At 39.7% G+C, this 20,799-nt stretch overlaps 2 protein-coding genes across 6 annotated transcripts in view; one reads left to right on the forward strand and one right to left on the reverse strand.

Annotated features, from left to right (window-relative positions):
* The window catches only part of LOC132889596 (phenazine biosynthesis-like domain-containing protein 1), an 86,812-nt gene extending 85,414 nt beyond the window's left edge, over positions 1 to 1,398 (forward strand). For all 5 annotated transcript variants that reach the window (XM_060926262.1, XM_060926263.1, XM_060926265.1 and 2 more), the window contains one exon: positions 975 to 1,398. In XM_060926262.1, coding sequence (XP_060782245.1) covers positions 975 to 1,087 — 113 coding nt within the window. In that variant the 3' untranslated portion in view covers positions 1,088 to 1,398. The remainder of the gene's footprint in view (positions 1 to 974) is intronic.
* Positions 1,337 to 20,799, reverse strand: part of LOC132888900 (DNA replication ATP-dependent helicase/nuclease DNA2-like) — a 34,239-nt gene continuing 14,776 nt past the window's right edge. The window contains exons 8-13 of the mRNA XM_060924992.1: positions 19,172 to 19,365; positions 14,936 to 15,025; positions 13,208 to 13,409; positions 12,798 to 12,887; positions 5,769 to 5,951; positions 1,337 to 2,394 (exon numbers count right to left, since the gene is read on the reverse strand). Of these exons, the coding sequence (XP_060780975.1) occupies positions 2,332 to 2,394; positions 5,769 to 5,951; positions 12,798 to 12,887; positions 13,208 to 13,409; positions 14,936 to 15,025; positions 19,172 to 19,365 (822 nt within the window). The 3' untranslated portion in view covers positions 1,337 to 2,331. The remainder of the gene's footprint in view (positions 2,395 to 5,768; positions 5,952 to 12,797; positions 12,888 to 13,207; positions 13,410 to 14,935; positions 15,026 to 19,171; positions 19,366 to 20,799) is intronic.

The raw sequence follows: 20,799 nt of genomic DNA on the forward strand, positions 1-20,799 counted from the left end.
TGCATTTTTGGATGCAGCAGCGGACTGTGTTATGCGACAACGGTTTTCCAAAGTACTCCCCAGCCTATGTGGCTATATTTGTCACAGTAGCATGATGGTTTCTCAGGCAGTGCCACCTGAGGGCTTGAAGGTCATGTATATTCAACAATGGTTCTCCGACCTTTACACACCAAGAGGTCTCAGAATTCCCTGAATCTTTTCACAATATTATGTACTGTAGATTTTGAAAGACCTAAATCCTCTGCATTGAGACATGCTCTTTTTTTTTTTTTAATTGACTCGCAATTATCTCACATTTTGGCACAAGGAGTGAGCCATGACCCATCCTTGCTTGCAAAGACTGAGTTTTTGGTGCATGCTCCTTTTATACCCAATCATGATACCTTCACCTATTACCCGTTAACCTGCTTATTGTGGAATCTTCCAAAATGGTGGCACTTTAACATCCTATAAACTTTTAGGTCTTATTTTGCCTCTTATTTTGTGTGTGTGGGGCAGGCATCAAACTAACTTTATGTTTACAAAATACAATTAACTTGGTCAGTAAAACGACTGAAAATCTTTTCTTAGTACTTTTGTCAGTTTAATAAAAGTTCACATGTATTAACAAATCACTTTTTTTTAAACTGCATTTTGGAAAATATCCCAACTTTTCTGAAAACGGGGTTAGTACAACAAACCATTTGAGAAAAATCCAGAATAACTCAGTTGTGAACAGAAATTCATAATACAGAGAGTTCAATTATGACTTATTTTAGAGATCCAAAGATGGAAGGCATTAAGATATTTCTTCAGACTGGTGAAACTGACTTTCGCCCGTAGTCAGCTGGGATAGGCTCCAGCTTGCCTGCGACCCTGTAGAAGGATAAAGCGGCTAGAGATAATGAGAGGAGATGAGATGGTGAAACTGAAAAAACAACAATGCTCCCAATTATTCACAACTCTGCATGCTTTGGTTCTTGTTTGTGTGGCAGCCTACCAGTGCTCCAAACGTGGTGGAGAACTCGAGCTGGAACTGAGAGGAGACAACAGAGTCGACATCGCTGGCCGAGCAGTGGTCCTCCTTCAAGGAATCCTCAAACTTTAGAGAAACTGCTATAGAGCTCACAATGAAAATATTTAGCCATACACTGTATAGTCCACTGTCAAATTATTGCAATCATATTCACTGCAGGCTAATCTAGTAACTAATCATAGGAACCATGTGTGGTGGTGGAAGAACAGTTTATTTTTCAGAGAAATCCAATTCGTTAGTAATGACAAAAGTTTGTAATTAGAAACTTTAATATCTTTATTAGAGGAAAACATACAAAATCTCACAAAACTATTTACATACAAAATACTTTGAATATCTGTTAAAAAAAATCCTCTTAATAAAAGCATATGAAAACACAAAAACTGGGGTTTAAAAAAAAGTCAGTTATTAACCATGAGGTATTATAATGTAGCATCTATTTAGCAGTCCAAACTCTCATTCAGGCTCAGAGAAACTCTGTCTTTAGGGATCTTTAACTCAATGGGAGTTGGTGCTAAGAAGCTGCAGTGCGAGTCCACTAAATGTCACATTTTGATGCAAGGTAGTGCCTCATGAGCAGCAGCGGGCAGCTGTAGTTCAAGTTAAGGAGAACAAGGTATTCAGTAAGCTTTTAAGACCTGTTTAAATGTGCTTCTTGGCCTACAATAAACATGCAATTTCAAAACAGACACCATATTCGTGTGACACACAATAACATACGCAGCCGATCACACTAGTTTCTTCATTTACGGATTCTGTTTACTTTTTTCCTGGGCTAGAAATTCGCTCCCACCTTAGGCAGATGTCAACAAGTGGTGGCATCGGCTGGAGAGAAGAGGAAGGTTTGTCATTTCAATTAAACCATTCCAGAACAATTGTTTTGTTTTTGTTTTTTTTTAAAAAAGGGCCACTTGAAAAATGGTTACTTGACCAACAGTTAGCCTACATGAAAGTGAATGGTAATTGGCCTCTCAATTTCAGCTGTAATACACACAGTACCTTCTAGTACATGGTAAAGACAACCCTGATTAACTCAATTATATTCAAATTGGACTTAAACTCTACAGGAGCCTTAAAGAAGCAGGGAAAATTATTCTTGCTGTAATTTAATTGAATTTTATTCATCACCAAACACAGCAAAAGTTTACCGCGTTGGAAAAACCGTTGTTCTAAAATGACTAGAACGAGCGCAGAGCCAAGGATATCACGTTCTGATCAGAATAAAGGATATCATGTTCTCTTGCTGCATGTGAGTGAGAAGTTTCTCCAGTGGAGTGTACAGGCGCAGCGCAGGAGCTGAGCCCAGCATCAGCAGCTTATGTTTGGCTCTGGTGATGGCCACATTCAGCCTTCGCCAGTCTTTCAGCAGCTCTCCCACACTGTAAAAAAAAATAGTTGAGAATACTTGAAATTTCAAGGCAACCGTCTGCATTAAGAATTTTATGTTTTGCCAACGATGTGCCCATGATAATCCAAACTATGATAAAACTTATCTTTATTAAGAATTCTTAATTAAGTCAATTTTCAATTCCTCATTCTGCCAACATAGATTTCTCTTTTTGCTGAACAGTGGCATTCACAGTAGTGCAAAAAGGCAATTGAGGTTATCACAATTTTTTTTTTTAGATTTTTTTGGGGCTTTTTTCATCTCTATTTGGATAGGACAGCGTAGAGACAGGAAATGAGCGGGAGAGAGAGAGACGGGGAGGGATCGGGAAATGACCTCAGGTCGGAACCGAACCTGGGTCCCCGGATTTATGGTATGGCGCCTTATCCACCTGAGCCACGACACCCCCGAGGTTATCACAATTTATCATTAAACTATACATGCCTTTTTTCATTGTTCTACACAATTACAAAACTTCAATGTTGAAATAAAGTTTTTAAAACCCACGTCGTGGTTGTGGCTCAGGTGGATAAGGCGCCATACCATAAATCCGGGGACCTGGGTTCGATTCCGACCCGAGGTCATTTCCCGATCCCTCCCTGTCCCTCTCTCCCGCTCATTTCCTGTCTCTACACTGTCCTATCCAAATAAAGGTGAAAAAAGCCCCCCCAAAAAGTCTGATAACCTCAATTGCCTTTTTGTACTACTGTGAATGCCACTGTTCAGCAAAAAGAGAAATCTATGTTGGCAGAATGAGGAATTGAAAATTGACTTAATTAAGAATTCTTAATAAAGATAACAGTTTTATCATAGTTTGGATTATCATGGGCACATCATTGGCAAAACATAAAATTCTTAATGCAGACTGTTGCCTTGAAATTTCAAGTATTCTCAACTATTCTTTTTTTTACAGTGCAGCTGACACACAGACAGGCAGGCAGAGAGAGAGAGACAGACAGACAGAAAAAAAAATCTGACTGGCACATTCAACAAACATCAATAAAAATAATGTGGTACTGCAAAGGTGCTTAAAGGAGAACTGAAGGCAAATTTTTTTTAATCATCAAAATTCTCTCATTTTATTAAATATAGGAATGCATTTTTGATAACTATTTTGTCACTGCTATAGCAAGTTATGAGTGAAATATGCTCTGTAATATCAGTCCATATGTCAAAGCAATGGCCGTAAACAAGATTCATTGAGACCTGTGCGAGACATCGTAGGACGGAAGTAAAACGTACAGCGGAAATCAAAGTGACCAACATCTGCCAACGTGGTCAAAAGACGTGTGCGCACTCTTTCGAATGCTGATGTAATCAAGTTGTTTGTTTTGATAGCAATCAGGAAAGTTTGGAAAAAAAAAAAGTAGGCAGTAATCGTCATTTAAACTCATTTTTGTGCAGTATTTCATTTGGAAGAACAGTTTCCAAAATGGCAGCACTGACACTTCACGTTTCGAAGTCTCGCACAAGTCTCGTCAAGATCGCACAGATAAGCGACGCCTGCCGTGGACCAAATGAACTAAATTCAACATGGCTAGAAACCGAATAGGCTGAGAAGTATAATATTTAATTGCAATTAGTTGCCAATACGAGTCATGATATAAGGTTACTAAAACTGAAAACATAATTGAATAACACTTTAATTAAGAAATAAAGCAAGTTTAATGACTTCAGTTCTCCTTTAAAGCCTTTACCTACTGTGTAGCATGACACATTACCACAAATAAGATCCAACATGTTTCTCTGTAATGAGTAGTTTTATTTTAACTTTACAACACTGAAGCAATACAGTGAAACGTAACTCCAGGTATTTGCATACTACAGATATGTTACATGAACTGCATAAGTCAGTCTTTCTTTTCTGAAACAGGATTGCTGTTCTCCTGTCTTAAAGGAAAACGTGCTGAAATTTGTCCATTGTCACTTGCCCAGACCAGCTTGAAAAATCTGAGTATACCTTTAACCCACTAACTTTATACTTCATTCATTTTCCTTCTGGGAGCCGCACTGGAAACAGGCTGAGATGATGAGCCCAGACTTTATCCCAGCTATAGCTTCCACCTACTTCTGGGAGATTTCCAGATGTTCCCAAGCCAACTATGTGATATAGCCAAGAGACATCATCATAAGGTGCCCAAACATCAGCTGGCACCTCTCAATTCAGAGGAGCAACAGTTGGAACTGGAGAATCTTCTGGTTTTGTCCATATCACACAAACGAAGCTCAGCAATCATGCAGAGGAACCCATTTTCCACCGCTGATACTAGCAACCTTATTCTTTCAGTCAGTACACACAGCTTGTGACCACAGGATATAGACCGACCCAAAGATTACTGGTGTTAAATCAATATAATGTTAAATATGCAAACAAACAAATAAAAATTACTGCCCTTCAGGATCTCACAAACATGCTGACCCAAGCAAAATCTGAGTTTGACACCCATGTTGTATTGATATTGCAGTGGTTTAATTTGTCATCACCACAAAATTAGAAGTATTACAGCTTAAAATGCTTTCTGTCAATATCATCTCAGGAAGACTGTATTGGGAGATTTTAACATATTTTGGCTTTCCCGTATCATCTCATGCCTACTGGACACCTCTCAGGCCTTGACTGCAACTTGAATAATTAGAATAAATATTATAATAAAAATAAATGGAGGTAACTGTCTCCACTGGGAACTCGAGAGTCAGAGAGATACCATAGCCAACCAATAAGTTTGGTAGAACCCCTACTGTGTGATAATGTTGGCCTTACATTAACGAGTTCATACCTTTCCATCTCACACACTCACTCAGACTGTTTCCAGGTCAGTGAAGTGACTTTCCATTTTCCCCCAAATTCCAGTTTCCAGGAGTCTGTCTAGGACAGTGCGCACATGCCTGCCATCTAACGGACACTGCATCTAACTTCCACCCTTCAGCTTGCAGGTAGTGAACAAACAATATGGCTCCAAGTCACCATTTCAAGGTGAGCTTGCTTAAATTGCATTTGTCTCATTTTAAAAAGGTTACTTTGGCTTTTTAAAAAAAGAAGTGTCTGCAGAATTAATGAAATGTAGTTCTACATACCTTAAGCTAACTGTTTGAACAAAAATATACTCAAGTGCAGAACGTGCTGGACTTGCCTTCTAGCATTCATTATAAAAGAAACCGTCTTCAACTGAAATTAAAGTTAAAAAAGTAAATAAGCTATAGTGAGTTGCACTGGAAGGGAACTGATTGCTATTTAACTTTTTATATGACTGCTGGTCGACACCAAGTCTGTCTAAAAGTCATACAGTAACACGCCATTACAAAATTATCCTTATGTAATGCAGGCTCACATACTGCTCTATACGCCAGATGGGAATCGCTACTTACGTTGCCCTCTGTGTGACTCCTGACAAAGGACACAATGATGACGCTCTTGTCCCGACCCTGATACTTGTCCACAGTGTTCACCTCCACGGCTCTGAAGGATTCTTCTTCCAGCAGAGCGGTGATGGCCTTGAGTTGTTGCCGGTATGGAGCGATGACCCCAATGTCACTCGCCCTGCAGCCGGCCTGAAATGTCAATAAAACTTTATTTCTGTTTTCGTCAAGTTTTTAAGTTCCCGATACAAAACCAAAAAAAAGTTTGCCTCAATGTTTATTTTATGCAGGTGAGGTGTAGTGTTTAGACCAGCACAAATACAGTGGGGCAAAAAAGTATTTAGTCAGCCACCAATTGTGCAAGTTCTCCCACTTAAAAAGATGAGAGAGGCCTGTAATTTTCATCATAGGTACACTTCAACTATGAGAGACAGAATGGGGGGAAAGAATCCAGGAAATCACATTGTAGGATTTTTAATGAATTAATTGGTAAATTCCTTGGTAAAATAAGTAAAAATAAGTCAAAATGATCACAAGAATGGTGAGCAAAAATCCCAGAACCACACAGGGGGACCTAGTGAATGACCTGCAGAGAGCTGGGACCAAAGTAACAAAGGCTACCATCAGTAACACACTACGCTGCCAGGGACTTAAATCCTGCAGTGCCAGACGTGTCCCCCTGCTTAAGCCAGTACATGTCCAGGCCCGTCTGAAGTTTGCTAGAGAGCATTTGGATGATCCAGAAGAGGATTGGGAGAATGTCATATGGTCAGATGAAACCAAAATAGAACTTTTTGGTAAAAACTCAACTTGTCGTGTTTGGAGGAGAAAGAATGCTGAGTTGCATCCAAAGAACACCATACCTACTGTGAAGCATGGGGGTGGAAACATCATGCTTTGGGGCTGTTTTTCTGCAAAGGGACCAGGACGACTGATCCGTGTAAAGGAAAGAATGAATGGGGCCATGTATCGTGAGATTTTAAGTGAAAACCTCCTTCCATCAGCAAGGGCATTGAAGATGAAACGTGTCTGGGTCTTTCAGCATGACAATGATCCCAAACACACTGCCCGGGCAACGAAGGACTGGCTTCGTAAGAAGCATTTCAAGGTCCTGGAGTGGCCTAGCCAGTCTCCAGATCTCAACCCCATAGAAAATCTTTGGAGGGAGTTGAAAGTCCATGTTGCCCAGCGACAGCCCCAAAACATCACTGCTCTAGAGGAGATCTGCATGGAGGAATGGGCCAAAATACCAGCAACAGTGTGTGAAAACCTTGTGAAGACTTACAGAAAACGTTTGACCTCTGTCATTGACAACAAAGGGTATATAACAAAGTATTGAGATGAACTTTTGTTATTGACCAAATACTTATTTTCCACCATAATTTGCAAATAAATTCTTTAAAAATCAGACAATGTGATTTTCTGGATTTTTTTTTTCCTCATTTTGTCTCTCATAGTTGAGGTATACCTATGATGAAAATTACAGGCCTCTCTCATCTTTTTAAGTGGGAGAACTTGCACAATTGGTGACTGACTAAATACTTTTTTGCCCCACTGTATATAGTGTACAAGCCTTGAAACCGGAGCAGTTGCCATCCAGTTTCCAGTTGAAATCAAGGGCTGTGTTCAAAATGACATTCAATTTTACTTTAATAAATAAATAAAATAAAATAAATAAATAGAGACACACCCACACACAAAACTGTTATGGTATGATCAGTCTCAAATAAATCCTGTAGGTAACTGCTAAATAGCTACTGTAGTTTGGGGTTTCGTTTTGTTCTTTAAAAAAAACACTCTTCTAGGCTGACAAAAACTGAAAAAAGAGCATGCACATTATAACCAGCACTGTTCCTACAAATGTCAATGGTTGTACCAGCCAACTATCTAGTATATCCTACAGGCACTCTGTTCTCTCCCTTGGTTGTTTTCACTTATCCATTAAGCTGCCACCTAATTTGTTTTTGTTCACCAAACAAAGCACAATAAAATTCATTAAAACAGAAAAATTCCTGTTTATTCTCATTAATGAGCTACGTGCTGTGTTCTATTTAAAGGTCATAGCCAAGGGTCGGAGGTGGAACATAGAATATCAACTTTATTTTCGAGAAGAACAACCCACAGGGTTCCTACACATTTTCAAATTTAAAATTCCAGATTTTTTCCATACTCAAATTCTCAGGTTTGGAGACTTCAGCGAACAAACAACTACTCATATATTTAAAAGAATTACTTGAAAATCAAACATGTACTCACATTATGACATACCACCAAAATGCATACCATATTTAGCTTGGCCTAAAATTTGTATCAGTGCCCTGTTTTTGTCATAAATATATATACACATTACACAAAATACAGGATGCCACTCTGACGCACACTTCAAGACATTAAAACACAGGTGTGTGAAGATGTCAAGCACATACAGGATGTCCCGAAAAAAAATGTATACACACTTTTAAAATCACTGTAAAGTACTGTATGTGTTTATTAAAATCCATGTAATTTTCAAAGAGTAATAGAATTTACAGACATTTTATTATTTAGTCACCGCCTGTTCTCAAACTGACATCCATTCTGGTCCAGTCACTGCTGACAATGCAAATCACATTCAATTCTCTTGGTATTTTTGGACATTCACTTTCAGTGACTGTTGCAGGTCTCATAGCGTAGACTATAAACATCAGTTAGAGGCAGTGATAAAACAAAGTGATGTCTGTAAATTCTATTACACCTTGAAAATGAAATGAATTTTAATAAACACCTACTTCACAATGATTCAAAGTGTGTATACATTTTTTCAGGACACCCTGTATGTTGTGCGCACACACAAGTTTACTGAAGCTTCTAATTTGAAAACAGTCATTATGGCATTTTTTGTATTTACTATTGTGTTTTATGAAGGCCCTGTGTTAGTTCCACTGTAGATCACATTTTGTCCACATACCAAGAGATGGCAGAAGTGGCCGAGACGTGGCCACCCTAACCAGTATGTAATGGCTGCAGTGCCCTTGAGCAAGGCATTTAACCCCACATTGCTCCAGGTTGTAACCATGTTGTACCCTGTAATAACTGTAAGTGGCTTTGGATAAAAGCGACAACTAAATGTAATGTAATTATAATAATAATGTAATAGCAGCATTGTTCAGTTTATATGTATGTTTGTGTACACAGCCTTCATATTTTTGTTGGCAGGTTTTTTTTTTTGTCTTGGGTCGCTTGTTTACAGGGTCCATGTGCCTTATTTTTCTAGCAAATTCTGGCAACACTGCCAAATAAGCCATAAGCATTTTTACACTGACTGGAGCTATGATGTGTGTTCACGCGTGTTCAAGAGGCGTTTTGTAGCAGGGGGTTTTCCTGCGTCTTGTCCAAAGTCTTGCAAGAAGCAAGCAGGTTCAGGGGGTGTGGCGGAGCGCATGCCAGTACAACAGAACACCCGTTTCCCTCCCTCCGCATTTCAACACATTTCTTTGGCAAAATTCAACTGAATGTCGGAATGTTGAGCTTCATTTTACTATGTAGCAGCAAAGGTCTGGAAACACAAATATTTCTCCATACCCTAATTTCCATTTTCCATACTTTTCCAGACCTGGAAAATACTAAAATCAAATTCCATACTTTTCCATACTGCGTAGGAACCCTGAACCCAAAAAGCGAATTCAAATCTTCCTGGTGTCTAATTTGCACCCTAAAATTGAATAAAACGGTTAAAATATACTGGTTTGTGCAATTTCTGAAAGTTTGTTTACATCTCACTTATGCGCACTTTCACCGCCAGGGGACCGTCGTCGTGACGTCATTCAAGGCAAACAGACCAGGAGCAGTTCTGTACGGACTTTGGTCGTGAGAGGTTGTGTAAAATGTCTGAAAGCGATAGCGATTTTGAAGTAGGAACTTTCCAAATTGAATATCGAGAGGGGAAACCATATATGTATGAACCTACGGCTGTTGCGAAGCAATCGGTGCATGTGGCTCACTGGTTTGACCGTGCTGATTGCGGTGACCCCGGACCTCAACAAGACTCGCGCCCAAACGATTTATACTGATAGTTATAAATTCTTACTTTCGTCGTAATACAAAATAAGAGCTCTCTTGAAGAATAATTAAAACCACACGGGCACACACAATCCCTATAATATAAAGCGGATTCATTTATATTGCTAATATAATACATTGCTAATAGTAATACAAGAATTATACCATTTATAGCCGACTCTAAGTGAGGAAATATCCCTTTTGTCTCATTTCCACAATGATTGTACAGGATCCCTCAGGATTCTTGACTTGTCAATTGCAAGCAAAGGTAAAAATGTTTACCTCCAATCTTCTTTTTGCTTGAGCGTCGCTGCTCCGTTTCTTCTTTGACTGCTTTTGTGTTCGAATTTTGTTGGAACAGCGTTAGGTTTGAGCCTTCTCTGTCCGACACGGACACCTAAACTCTCCAACAGATGGGGATTCTTTAAAAATTAATCGGAGCACAGAGTGGCATATTTACCCGGCTGCCAACCCTCTTGCTTCACACGCACAATCCACTCTCTCCGCCTCTTCTCCTCTCTCAGAAAAAGGTAAAAACTTCTTCCTGAAACGGTCCCGTTGTTACAGTTCACTGCACAACATAAGGCATGGGTTTTCTTTGGAAATTCCCAAACGCACGTCTGCACTCAAACTGAACGGCAATGGAAACAAACGGAAGTGGACTCAACTCCAGTGGTTTGTTTGCCATGAATGACGTCACGCACCGAGTGGTCACGAAAATCGCCAAGCAGAAATTTGCCACGATCTGCGCCAACTTATTTTAATTATTACTTATTAACAATACTTCTTGGGACCAGAAGAAAATTACAGAGGGTTTGACATATAAAGTTTCAAATGTGCATAAATTGAAAATCGTTGCCTATGAGCTTTTAAGGCAAAAAAACAAACAAACAAAAAAAAAAAACCACGCATTCATAACTACCGTGAAGTCCTTTTCTGTTGCTTCATCATATTTACAACGGCACAAAAATAAAGCAGTCTCAGGGTGTATGTCAAGCGTATGTGAGCATCAGGGTTTCCCACACTTGAAAGGGAAGGACTTGGACACAGGATTCCACTCTTCTTGTATTTTATTGGTTTTCAGTGGAACTGACGTTAGAATCAGAAGTAGAATCAGAGGTAGAATCAGAAGTAGAAGCTAGAAGCTTGGAGCTTGAAGCCGAAGTTAGAAGGTGAAAAACCTTTAAACATACAAACATAAAATAAATGTATGAATAAATGCCTGTTTTTCTACAACAAAGCATGTATGAATAAATGCTTGTTTTTCTATAACAAAACCCAAGTTAATTAGGCAACAATATATAAATATTTATGTATAAGGTAAATTAGGTATATTTTAACCATTTTTAATAATTCAGGTAATATGTTGCTGAACAAATATAAATGAACAGAAAAACAGTTTTAAACTAAGAACCATTTTAACCATTAGCCCTTTCACAGGCAGTTTGTTCACTTTAACTGAAGATCTTTTACTACACGCCACTGATAAAGAAAGTTTAAATCATTAAACCAATCACAGGTAAGGAACAAACATTTCTCATGCCCACGGATTACTGCGAGCGCAGCGTTTGCATATAAATAAGTTCAGTGGGTTTACCGGTAGCCTTTTTTGTCCTTTTTTCCCCTGATGTGCTGTAAAGTTTGTGTTAGTAGCGAATTCTCTTTGCAGCTGCTGCGCTGCTGCTTCGTTACAAACTGAATGTTAATTCTGCCTAGCGTTCTAGAATGACCGCTGCCCTGCTAACTAGCGTTGTGATTGGCTGCCCTGCTAACTAGCGTTGTGATTGGCTGCCCTGCTAACTAGCGTTGTGATTGGCTGCCTGTTCAGCGCAGCGTTTCAGCGTAGCAGGAAGTGGCGGAGGCAGCTGTCAATCATGTGAGCCTGCGTTCAGGCACTCCTTGTGGCAGATCGCCGCAACAGTGTATTCAGACCAGGATAATTCGATAGTTCACTTGCTTTGGTCCGAGCCAAATGTTTTTTTTATTTTTTCATTTTGGTGCGGTTCGCTTTCACACTGTACATTTTAGTAAGCGGACCAAAATCTGTCAACAAAGCCACGCGCCCTGAGGTCGTTCAGCTATTGGTCAGAGACGACACGTGCACAAAGCGTTAAGTTCAAAAGTAGTCACGGAGGATAGCGCTGATGAGCGCACATCATGTTGTGACAGTTCTGGCTCTTCACGCAAGTCGCTAGTACCGCCACTTTTTGAAAGAATGTCCCTGATTTTAATGTAGGTCTGATGGAGTTTCTTTACTTTTAGCCGACATTGTTCCGCGTGAACCCCTTCTTCATTTTCTCACTGAATACAGCAAATATGTCGGCATTTTTGTGTGTTCTCTCCAAAAGCTCAGATATGTGGACATCTGCCCATATATCCACAAGGGTACGCGTTTCTTCCTCGGCCCATGTTTGCCCCCTACTCATTTTTTTTACTCGCCTACCACTGGTGACTGAACGACTGTTGTAAGGTTCCCTTGACAACCGAGAGTGTTTGCACTTTGCGGTGGAGTGTCAAGACTCTGTTTCCCATAATGCTCGACAAACGACGGAAGCTCCTGAGGTACAAAAAAGCAAAACTGTCAGATTAGGTCCGGTCTGCTTTCACACCTCCAAAAGGTCCGCGCCAGGGTTCCTTTGGTCCGGACCGAGTCCGACCTTGCAGCTCGGTCTCGGTCCGCTTGTTTGGTCCGGACCAGAGCTCGGTGGTTTGTATTCAGACCAACCAAAAAGGTCCAGACCAAGGGAAATTTGGTTCGTTTGGTCGTTTGGTCCGGACCAAACAACGTAGGTGTGAATACACCCTCAGTCTGTGTACTTCCAGAAGGAAAGATATGTAGTATACAGCACTGATCTCGAGCTTACAGCATTACAAGTACACCATTTTGAACACAGCCAAGCACATCAGATTCAGCTAATCAGGGTTTCTGAAGTCACAAAATGGGTGACACCGGTATGCCAGATTACGGGATCTGCTAGAGGAAGACTGACAAATGCTAACCTTAAGCAGCAGGCTAATGAGAGCATGCACCAAGATGGCCTCTGTGTGATTACTGACTCCACCCTTCTCCACCGTCTCTAGGGCTGGAACCTGCAGTGACAAAGAAAAGAAGGCTTCAAACACTAAAAAGTCATCTAAGGGGGACAGTTGGCTCAGTTTGGGAAGAGATGCCTCTCAAATGTCTCACAAAAAAGGGCAACACTAAATAAGGAGGAGAACCCTGACTTACAAAAGTGTCTTCTAATAATTAGACTACACTAGATTTCTGTGCACGATGCTGCTGGTGTCCCAAAAACAACCCCCCCCCACCCAAAAAAAAAGCCAAATGTACTGTAAAAGGGTCTAAAATAATCTTGCCTGACTTTAATACATCGGGTTAGCAGGTCAACAACAGAGGAAGTCAAGCAGACCTGTGATGTGTCCAGAAAGCAGACGGATTTTTGAGGATCGAGCGCAGCGTGGACCCAGGCAGTGTACTGAGGCTGACACACACACAGCTCACTCTCTAGTGCGGCCATGCAGGGCAGCTGCAGCTGAGCATTGGCAGTCCGCTCCGAGCCACACTCCAGCCTGCCCTCATACATCAGAGCATTGCTCAGGGACATAATCATCCTGCGGCACAAAAAAAAAAAAAAAAATTGGATATATTATAGGCAAAGGGTTTACAACAGCCATACAGGCGTATTCATCTTGGTGTACACCTCTTCAACTGATCAGAATTCTGATCAATCGCCGATATTTAAAAATCGAAAGGAATATTTTAGCACTCTTTCTTCAAACGTAGTCAATTCACAAGAAAGGAGTCTCTCACCCTCACCCTTTGTTGCCAATAAATTTCCATACTCTTGCCTCAAAATATATTCAGTTTTGGTTTTTTTTTTTGGAATGACACGCAGACTTGTCAGTGTGGTTTAGAACATGATATGACTTGTAATCAAGTGCTGGGTGACAGGATGATGTATAATACTCAAATCATGACAAATAATGTCAAGACACACTTCTTAAATGTTACTAGTTTAGCCAATACAATTACTCACTGGCCACTTTATTAGGTACACCCATACACCTACCGTTTTATGCAGTTCTCTAATCAGCCAATCCTTTGACAGCAGTCCGATGCATAAAATTATGCAGATACAAATCAAGAGCTTCAGTTAATGTTCACTTCAAACATCAGAACGGGAAAAATCGTGATCTCAAAGTGTGACTTTCACTGTGGCATGGGTGCTGGTGCCAGATGGACTGATTTGAGTATTTCAGAAACTGCTGATCTCCTGGGGTTTTTACACGCAACAGTCTCCGGAGTTTACACAGAATGGTGCGAAAAACAAATAACATTGAGTGAGTGACAGTTCTGTGGGTGGAAACAAACGCCTTGTTGATAAGAGGTCAGAGAAAAACGGCCAGATTGATTTGAGCTGCCAGGAAGGATGTAGTAACTCATAAAATCACTCTGTACAACTGTGGTGAGCAGAAAAGCATCTCAGCATGCAAACAGCAGAAGACCACACTGGGTTCCACTCCTGCAGCCAAGAACAGGAATCTTAGAATCAAGAACAAGTTCCTATTAAAGTGGCCAGGGAGTGTATAGCACTGACTGTCTCCAATGAGGGAAAATTAAATTTAAAATTGAATTCATTTTTCCAAAGGTATTTTAAATGACTAGATCCCAATCTGATAGAAAATCAATACAGTTCTATAAATTGGATCCAATTTCTACATAGTGTAAATTTTACTGGTCATGCACAACCAACGAAACTTTACGTAGTGGAACTTCTCTTTCCAATATCGGACCTATCGGCTTGGAGAACCAGAATCACATTTGCACCTCTAGTGCAAGACTAAAGATGCCAACATCAGATACCATATCTTGGCTGATCGATTACATTTGTCTCCCTATAACAACCCCATTAAATATCTCTACTGAAGATGTAACAATTATGATTGATGTCAATTTCATTTCACAAGCAAATAAAATTATTTAATCAAGTTATTGGTTAAATGTAGAAAACACACAGATGTGAATAGCAATGTATCATAATATCTAATTAAAATGTGAACTAGAGATAAAACACATCAATGTAAACATTGCTAGAATCAAAAGATCCGTGTCTAATGGCAAAATACACGTTTCCCACCTGTTCATCCTGTACTGGACATTTAGCTGAACAACAGCCTGACTGTGATGCTCGAGACGCTTGAACAAGCTCTCATCCATGCCCAAAGCCCTGGGAATATTTACAAAATATAGCTGTTAAACTCTTACCATTCTTGTAAAATTAAATAAAATTTTACGAAGCTTCAACTTCCTAGTTGAACTAATTCTTTTATGTGCAATATATAACTGCTACTTTGTAATGACACTGGTTCACACATCTGTAATTAAAAAACACCCCACAACCTGTTGAACAGATGCAGTACTGTGTACTGGTTACGTTTGTCTGTGTGCGCACGTGCACAATTTTTATTTTTCATATATATAATCCAAAGTTACACTATAAATCCACTCACTCATTCTTTTTTCAAAATGCTATAAATTCATTCATTTTTTGTCTGTTTTTAAAACAAGAGAACATGCTGTAGATATATAATATCAGGAACTTTCATCATACAATTTATAATAAAATCAAATAAGTTATATAAAAAACACTTAAATAACATTCATTCATTCATGTTTAATCTTAGGGGCGGCACGGTGGTGTAGTGGTTAGCGCTGTCGCCTCACAGCAAGAAGGTCCTGGGTTCGAGCCCCGTGGCCGGCGAGGGCCTTTCTGTGTGGAGTTTGCATGTTCTCCCCGTGTCCGCGTGGGTTTCCTCCGGGTGCTCCGGTTTCCCCCACAGTCCAAAGACATGCAGGTTAGGTTAACTGGTGACTCTAAATTGACCGTAGGTGTGAATGTGAGTGTGAATGGTTGTCTGTGTCTATGTGTCAGCCCTGTGATGACCTGGCGACTTGTCCAGGGTGTACCCCGCCTTTCGCCCGTAGTCAGCTGGGATAGGCTCCAGCTTGCCTGCGACTCTGTAGAAGGATAAAGCGGCTAGAGATAATGAGATGAGATGTTTAATCTTACATTTTAAGACTGTCCACCACAGAAAACAACTAACTAAATAACAAATGACCAGTTAGTTCAATTCTTCAGAACCATCAAAAGTATTCACAACCAACATTTGCAAAAGTTATTTGTGCTCAAGAAGCTACACAAGCAAACAAAACTCCTCGCTTCAGGGCGCCGCCATGTGGGATAATGTAGAACGCCGACCGAACTCTGATTGGTCAAGAGGAAATGTCGCACTCGGCCAAAAAACAGGTGTAGCGCCTATCGCGTTTTGGAGAGAAACTACAATTTGCAGCACATATAAACAAGGAAATATAGCGATTTGGCATGAAACATTAATGGAGCTGTGAATAGGCGCAGTACACAGCAGAATAGCACGATGAACTCTTTTTTTTTTTTTTTTAATTTGGCGTTTATCACGTTTTGGAAAAGAGCTCTTCATTCAATTACACAGATACACACAGTATATTTTATTATTCTTTTCTCCTTCCCCCCCACTACTTTACAGTACTTTTGACAGGTACAATATTTCTTTATTTTACAACCCCAAATCCTAAAAAGTTGAGACAGCGTAAAACAAATAAAAACAGAAATGCGATGATTTGCAAATCATGGAAACTCAAATTTCATTAAAAATAGTACAAAGTTAGTTTATCAAATGCTGAAACAAAAATCATATTGTTTAAGAACATATGCTCATTTTGAATTTAGTGCTAGCAATATGGTTCAAAAAAGTTGGGATGGGGAAAAAAAAAGACTGGAAAATTTGCGTAATGTTAAAACAAACAAAACTACACACACGAATGAGGTTAATTGGCAGCAGGTCAGTAACATGATTAGGTATAAAAAGAGAATCCCAGAGAGGCTGAGTCTCTTAGAAGTAAAGATGGGGAGGGGTTCACTGCTCTGTGAAAGACCGCGTGGGCAAACAGCGCAACGATTTAAGAATAACGTTCCTCAACATGCAATTGCGAAGAATTTGGGGATCACATCATTAAAAGATTCAGAGAATCAGGAGAAATCTCTGTACGAAAACCAAGACTGGATGCTTGTGCTCTTCAGGCCCTCAGGCGACACTGCATTAAAATCAGACACGATTCTGTAGTGGAAATCACTGCACAGGCTCTGGAACATTTCAGAAAACCATCGTCTGTGAAACCAGTTCATCACTGCATCCAAAATGCAAGTTAAAACCATGTATAAGCAATATCCAGAAACATCGCCACCTTCTCTGGGCCCGAACTCTTTTACGATGGACTGAGGCAAAGTGGAAAATTGTCCCGAGGTCTGAAGAATCAAAATATTAAATTCCTTTTGGAACTCATGAACACTGCGTCCCCCAGGCTAAAGAGGAGCGGGACCATCTGGCTTGTTATGAGCGCACAGTTTAGCATCACAGCCAGGATTTGTGACAGTATCGAGGTGCATTAGTGCACATGACCTGGGCAGCTTGCACAGCTGGGAAGGCATCATTAATGCCGATTGATATAAACAGGTTTTGGAGCAACATGCTGCCATTCAGACGACATCTTTTTCAGCAAGACAATGCCAAACCACATGCTGGAGGAGTCTGTGTGCTAAACTGGCTTGCCTGCAGTCCAAACCTGTCCACCACTGAAAACATTTGATGCATTATGAAGCGCAAAATACGATAAAGGAGACCCTGAACTGCTGAGCAACCTAAAATCTAAATCAGGCAAGAATGGGACAACCTTTCACTTTCAAAACTACAGCAATTGATCACCACAATACAGTGTTGTTAAAAGTAGCGGTGACGCAACACAGTGATAAATATGCCCATCCCAACTTTTCTGAAACATGTAGCTGGGATCAAATTCAAAACGAGCATATATTTTTCTCAAAAAGATTTGTCAGTTTCAACATTCGATAAGTTGTCTTTGTACAATTTCTGATGAAATATACAGTTTCCATGATTTGCAAATTAATCGCATTCCATTTTTATTTAGTTTTACATAGCGTCCTAATTTTTTTGGAATTGGGGTGTGTTTTACATCCTATTGTATGTTGCGCTCAATGTAACTCACAGAAACAACAAACTCCTGGTGTGTAAAAGCAAACTTGCCCAATAAAGCTGTTTCTATTCTAAAACATCATTCAGTTATCTTTCCAGCACATCCTCTTAATGTTACATTGTCTTTATATGAATATCTGTCGGTTCAATATTGAAAATTATTACACATACGAGCCACTTTTTCCATGGAATAAAAACTATTCCCTTCTAGTGGGTTTACTGATGGCATACAATATTATCATATCGCTTATCCTCCAAGTATTACGCCACTCTCCCCAATGGAGAATGAGCGTGCAATATTGTTATATTTCACGTTGTCAAGACAACACGACGTCACACTTCGGAGCTCATGCGAAGATCCAATGACAAAACTTTTCTGCTGCGCATGCGCAGAATAATTTCTTTGTCAGCCAGGAGAGAGAGAGAGAGAAGACAGGGTTAATTCAGTGCTCGGTTTCAGTACTAAATAAATAAAACTGAAACTAAAGACATGCTGAACACCTGAACGGCTACCAGAACTTCATTATATATTCTTCACGCATATTTACAAGAGAAAAACATACCAACGGACATCGAAAAACTGGAAAAGAGAGACACGGAGGAGATGTAAAACTTCCACGCTAGCGAGTGACTGACGGTTTGTATGCAAATATGGCTTCATTAAAAGTGTAAGATTTAAAAAGAGAAAGACACGCTGAATACCTGAAAGGCTACCAAAACTTCACTGGATATTCTTCATGCATATTTACAAGAGAAAAACAGACCAACAGACATCGAAAAACTGGGAGCGGAATACATAATAGCGGAAATATTGTCCAAGTTCTACTTGCAGGTGAGGAAAAGTGACGGAGAATTTTACAAGAGGACTTCACTCAGCAAAGCCCTTTTGTTTTCAACAACTGCAATGTAACAATTAACGAATACCAAAAGTAACTTTGAACTTGTGCTGTCAACCTGTATATAGTACGTGACTGTACATGTACACTGGATTGACAGAACGTTGAATTACATTCGATCAGAATCAGCAGTCAATATTGGCAAGTTACCCCCCCCCGTTCTTAACTTTTTGTAAAATCTATAATTGTTCCATTGAATGTGTACGTATAATAATAATAATAATAATAAATAATAATAATAAATGACTGGCTTTTTGGTGGTATATCAGATATATTCCATTCAGCTCGTCTTCAACTGGTTCAATATCATGCTAGCTGAATAGAATATACCTGATATACCACTCAAAGCCAGCCAATATTATTTAATTATAAACCTATAAATTCATATACCTGGCCTCAGCATTTTGGACAATGGGAGGCAGCTGTTGGTGATCTCCTACAAGAACAAACCGCTGAGCATAGAAGAGTGGTCCCAAGCACACAGGCTGGCTTATCTGAGACGCCTCATCCACAATACAGAAATCGAAGCGCTGTCGGCTGAAGATCGGGTGGTTCACACCCATACATGTAGTGGCTACAACAAGCTGAAGAGAGAAGGATGAGAGCTTTACTTTTAGGCAAGACGTTTACAGACAAGTTACAGCACCTCATGTCAGTGACCTTCTAGAAAGGAATGCCATCCTATCCTATCCCAAACAAGTGAAATAAACTGCGAGTCACCATCTCACCCTCCAATTTTAGTCAAACACACTCCGCCTATCCTTTAATGTTGCACATTTAGCAACATCCCAGAAGTCAGAGATGTACTGCACTTTAAGGTGTTAACAGAGTAATTCAAATAGGATATTTAAAGGGGAACTGAAGGCAAATTTATCAAAATTCTAGTTCTCATTTTTTTTTAATATAGGAATGCATTTTTGACAGCTACTTGTCACTGCTATACCAAGTTATGAGTGTTTGAAATATGCTGTGTAATACTGTATATCAGTCCATGTCAAAGCAATGGCTGTAAACGAGATTCTCTGAGACCTGTGCGAGACATCGTAGGACAGAAGTAAAACGTACAGCGGAAATCAAAGTGACCAACATCTGCCAATATTCCCTGTATCCAAAATTGCTCACTCGTTCACTACTCCCTACATAGGGAATTACTATATAGAGGACTATATAGTGAGCTCATTGGTAAAATGTAAAAACGCTTTCAGACACTCGTCCGTCGCGCTGGTATTTACTTCATTACTGTCGCACAATTAAAACGTGCCAGATCAGTCAGCTGGTGGGTTTTCAAAATAATAAATACATGCATGTATTTTTGTGATAAATCCATATTATACCGAGCGCATTTCCCCACATTAATCAATACAAAGTACCTGCATCTTTCAGTTTTTTTTTTTTTTAAATCAAGGCTGAGTACTTCTTTGCCGCTGCCTTTTATTAAATCAAATTTGAGACTTTTAATTTGATTTCTTTCAGCGTGACCGCAATGCATGATGGGATATATTGTTTTGGTTAGTGACCATCGTTGTACACTACTTATCGTGATGCATTGTGGAAGACTTTGAGTGCACTATATAGGGCAAGGGTGTCCAAATTCTTCTCTACAATGGGCCAAAAATTAATTCTGTGGGTGGGCCGCGGGCCAAAAAAACGAACGTCCACATTATGTTACCTTACATTTTATTGAAACGTGTCATTTTTATATAGGCTAAGATCATTAAACTCAAATGTAAATGTTTAAAGCAATTAAACACATATTTTTTATATTTATAGTAGGCCTACCTTTATTAATTTCAGAAGATGACAGAACATCCACATGGCTTATTTTAAGAGGTAGAAACATATTTGAAAGGAAAGCAACATTTCAGACTATTGAGGTTTTTCACCTGACGTCACAGAGTCACGTGACGCCCCGGTGTCCGCCATTTTGAACGGCAAGCTAGCTAATGTCAACATCATAGTACCTAGTATGTTACTGTAGCAATGTTTACGTTCAGTCATTTGGATGACTGTTAAAACCT

This window comes from Neoarius graeffei, chromosome 7 (assembly GCF_027579695.1).
Source record: "Neoarius graeffei isolate fNeoGra1 chromosome 7, fNeoGra1.pri, whole genome shotgun sequence".
Classification (NCBI taxonomy): domain Eukaryota; kingdom Metazoa; phylum Chordata; class Actinopteri; order Siluriformes; family Ariidae; genus Neoarius; species Neoarius graeffei.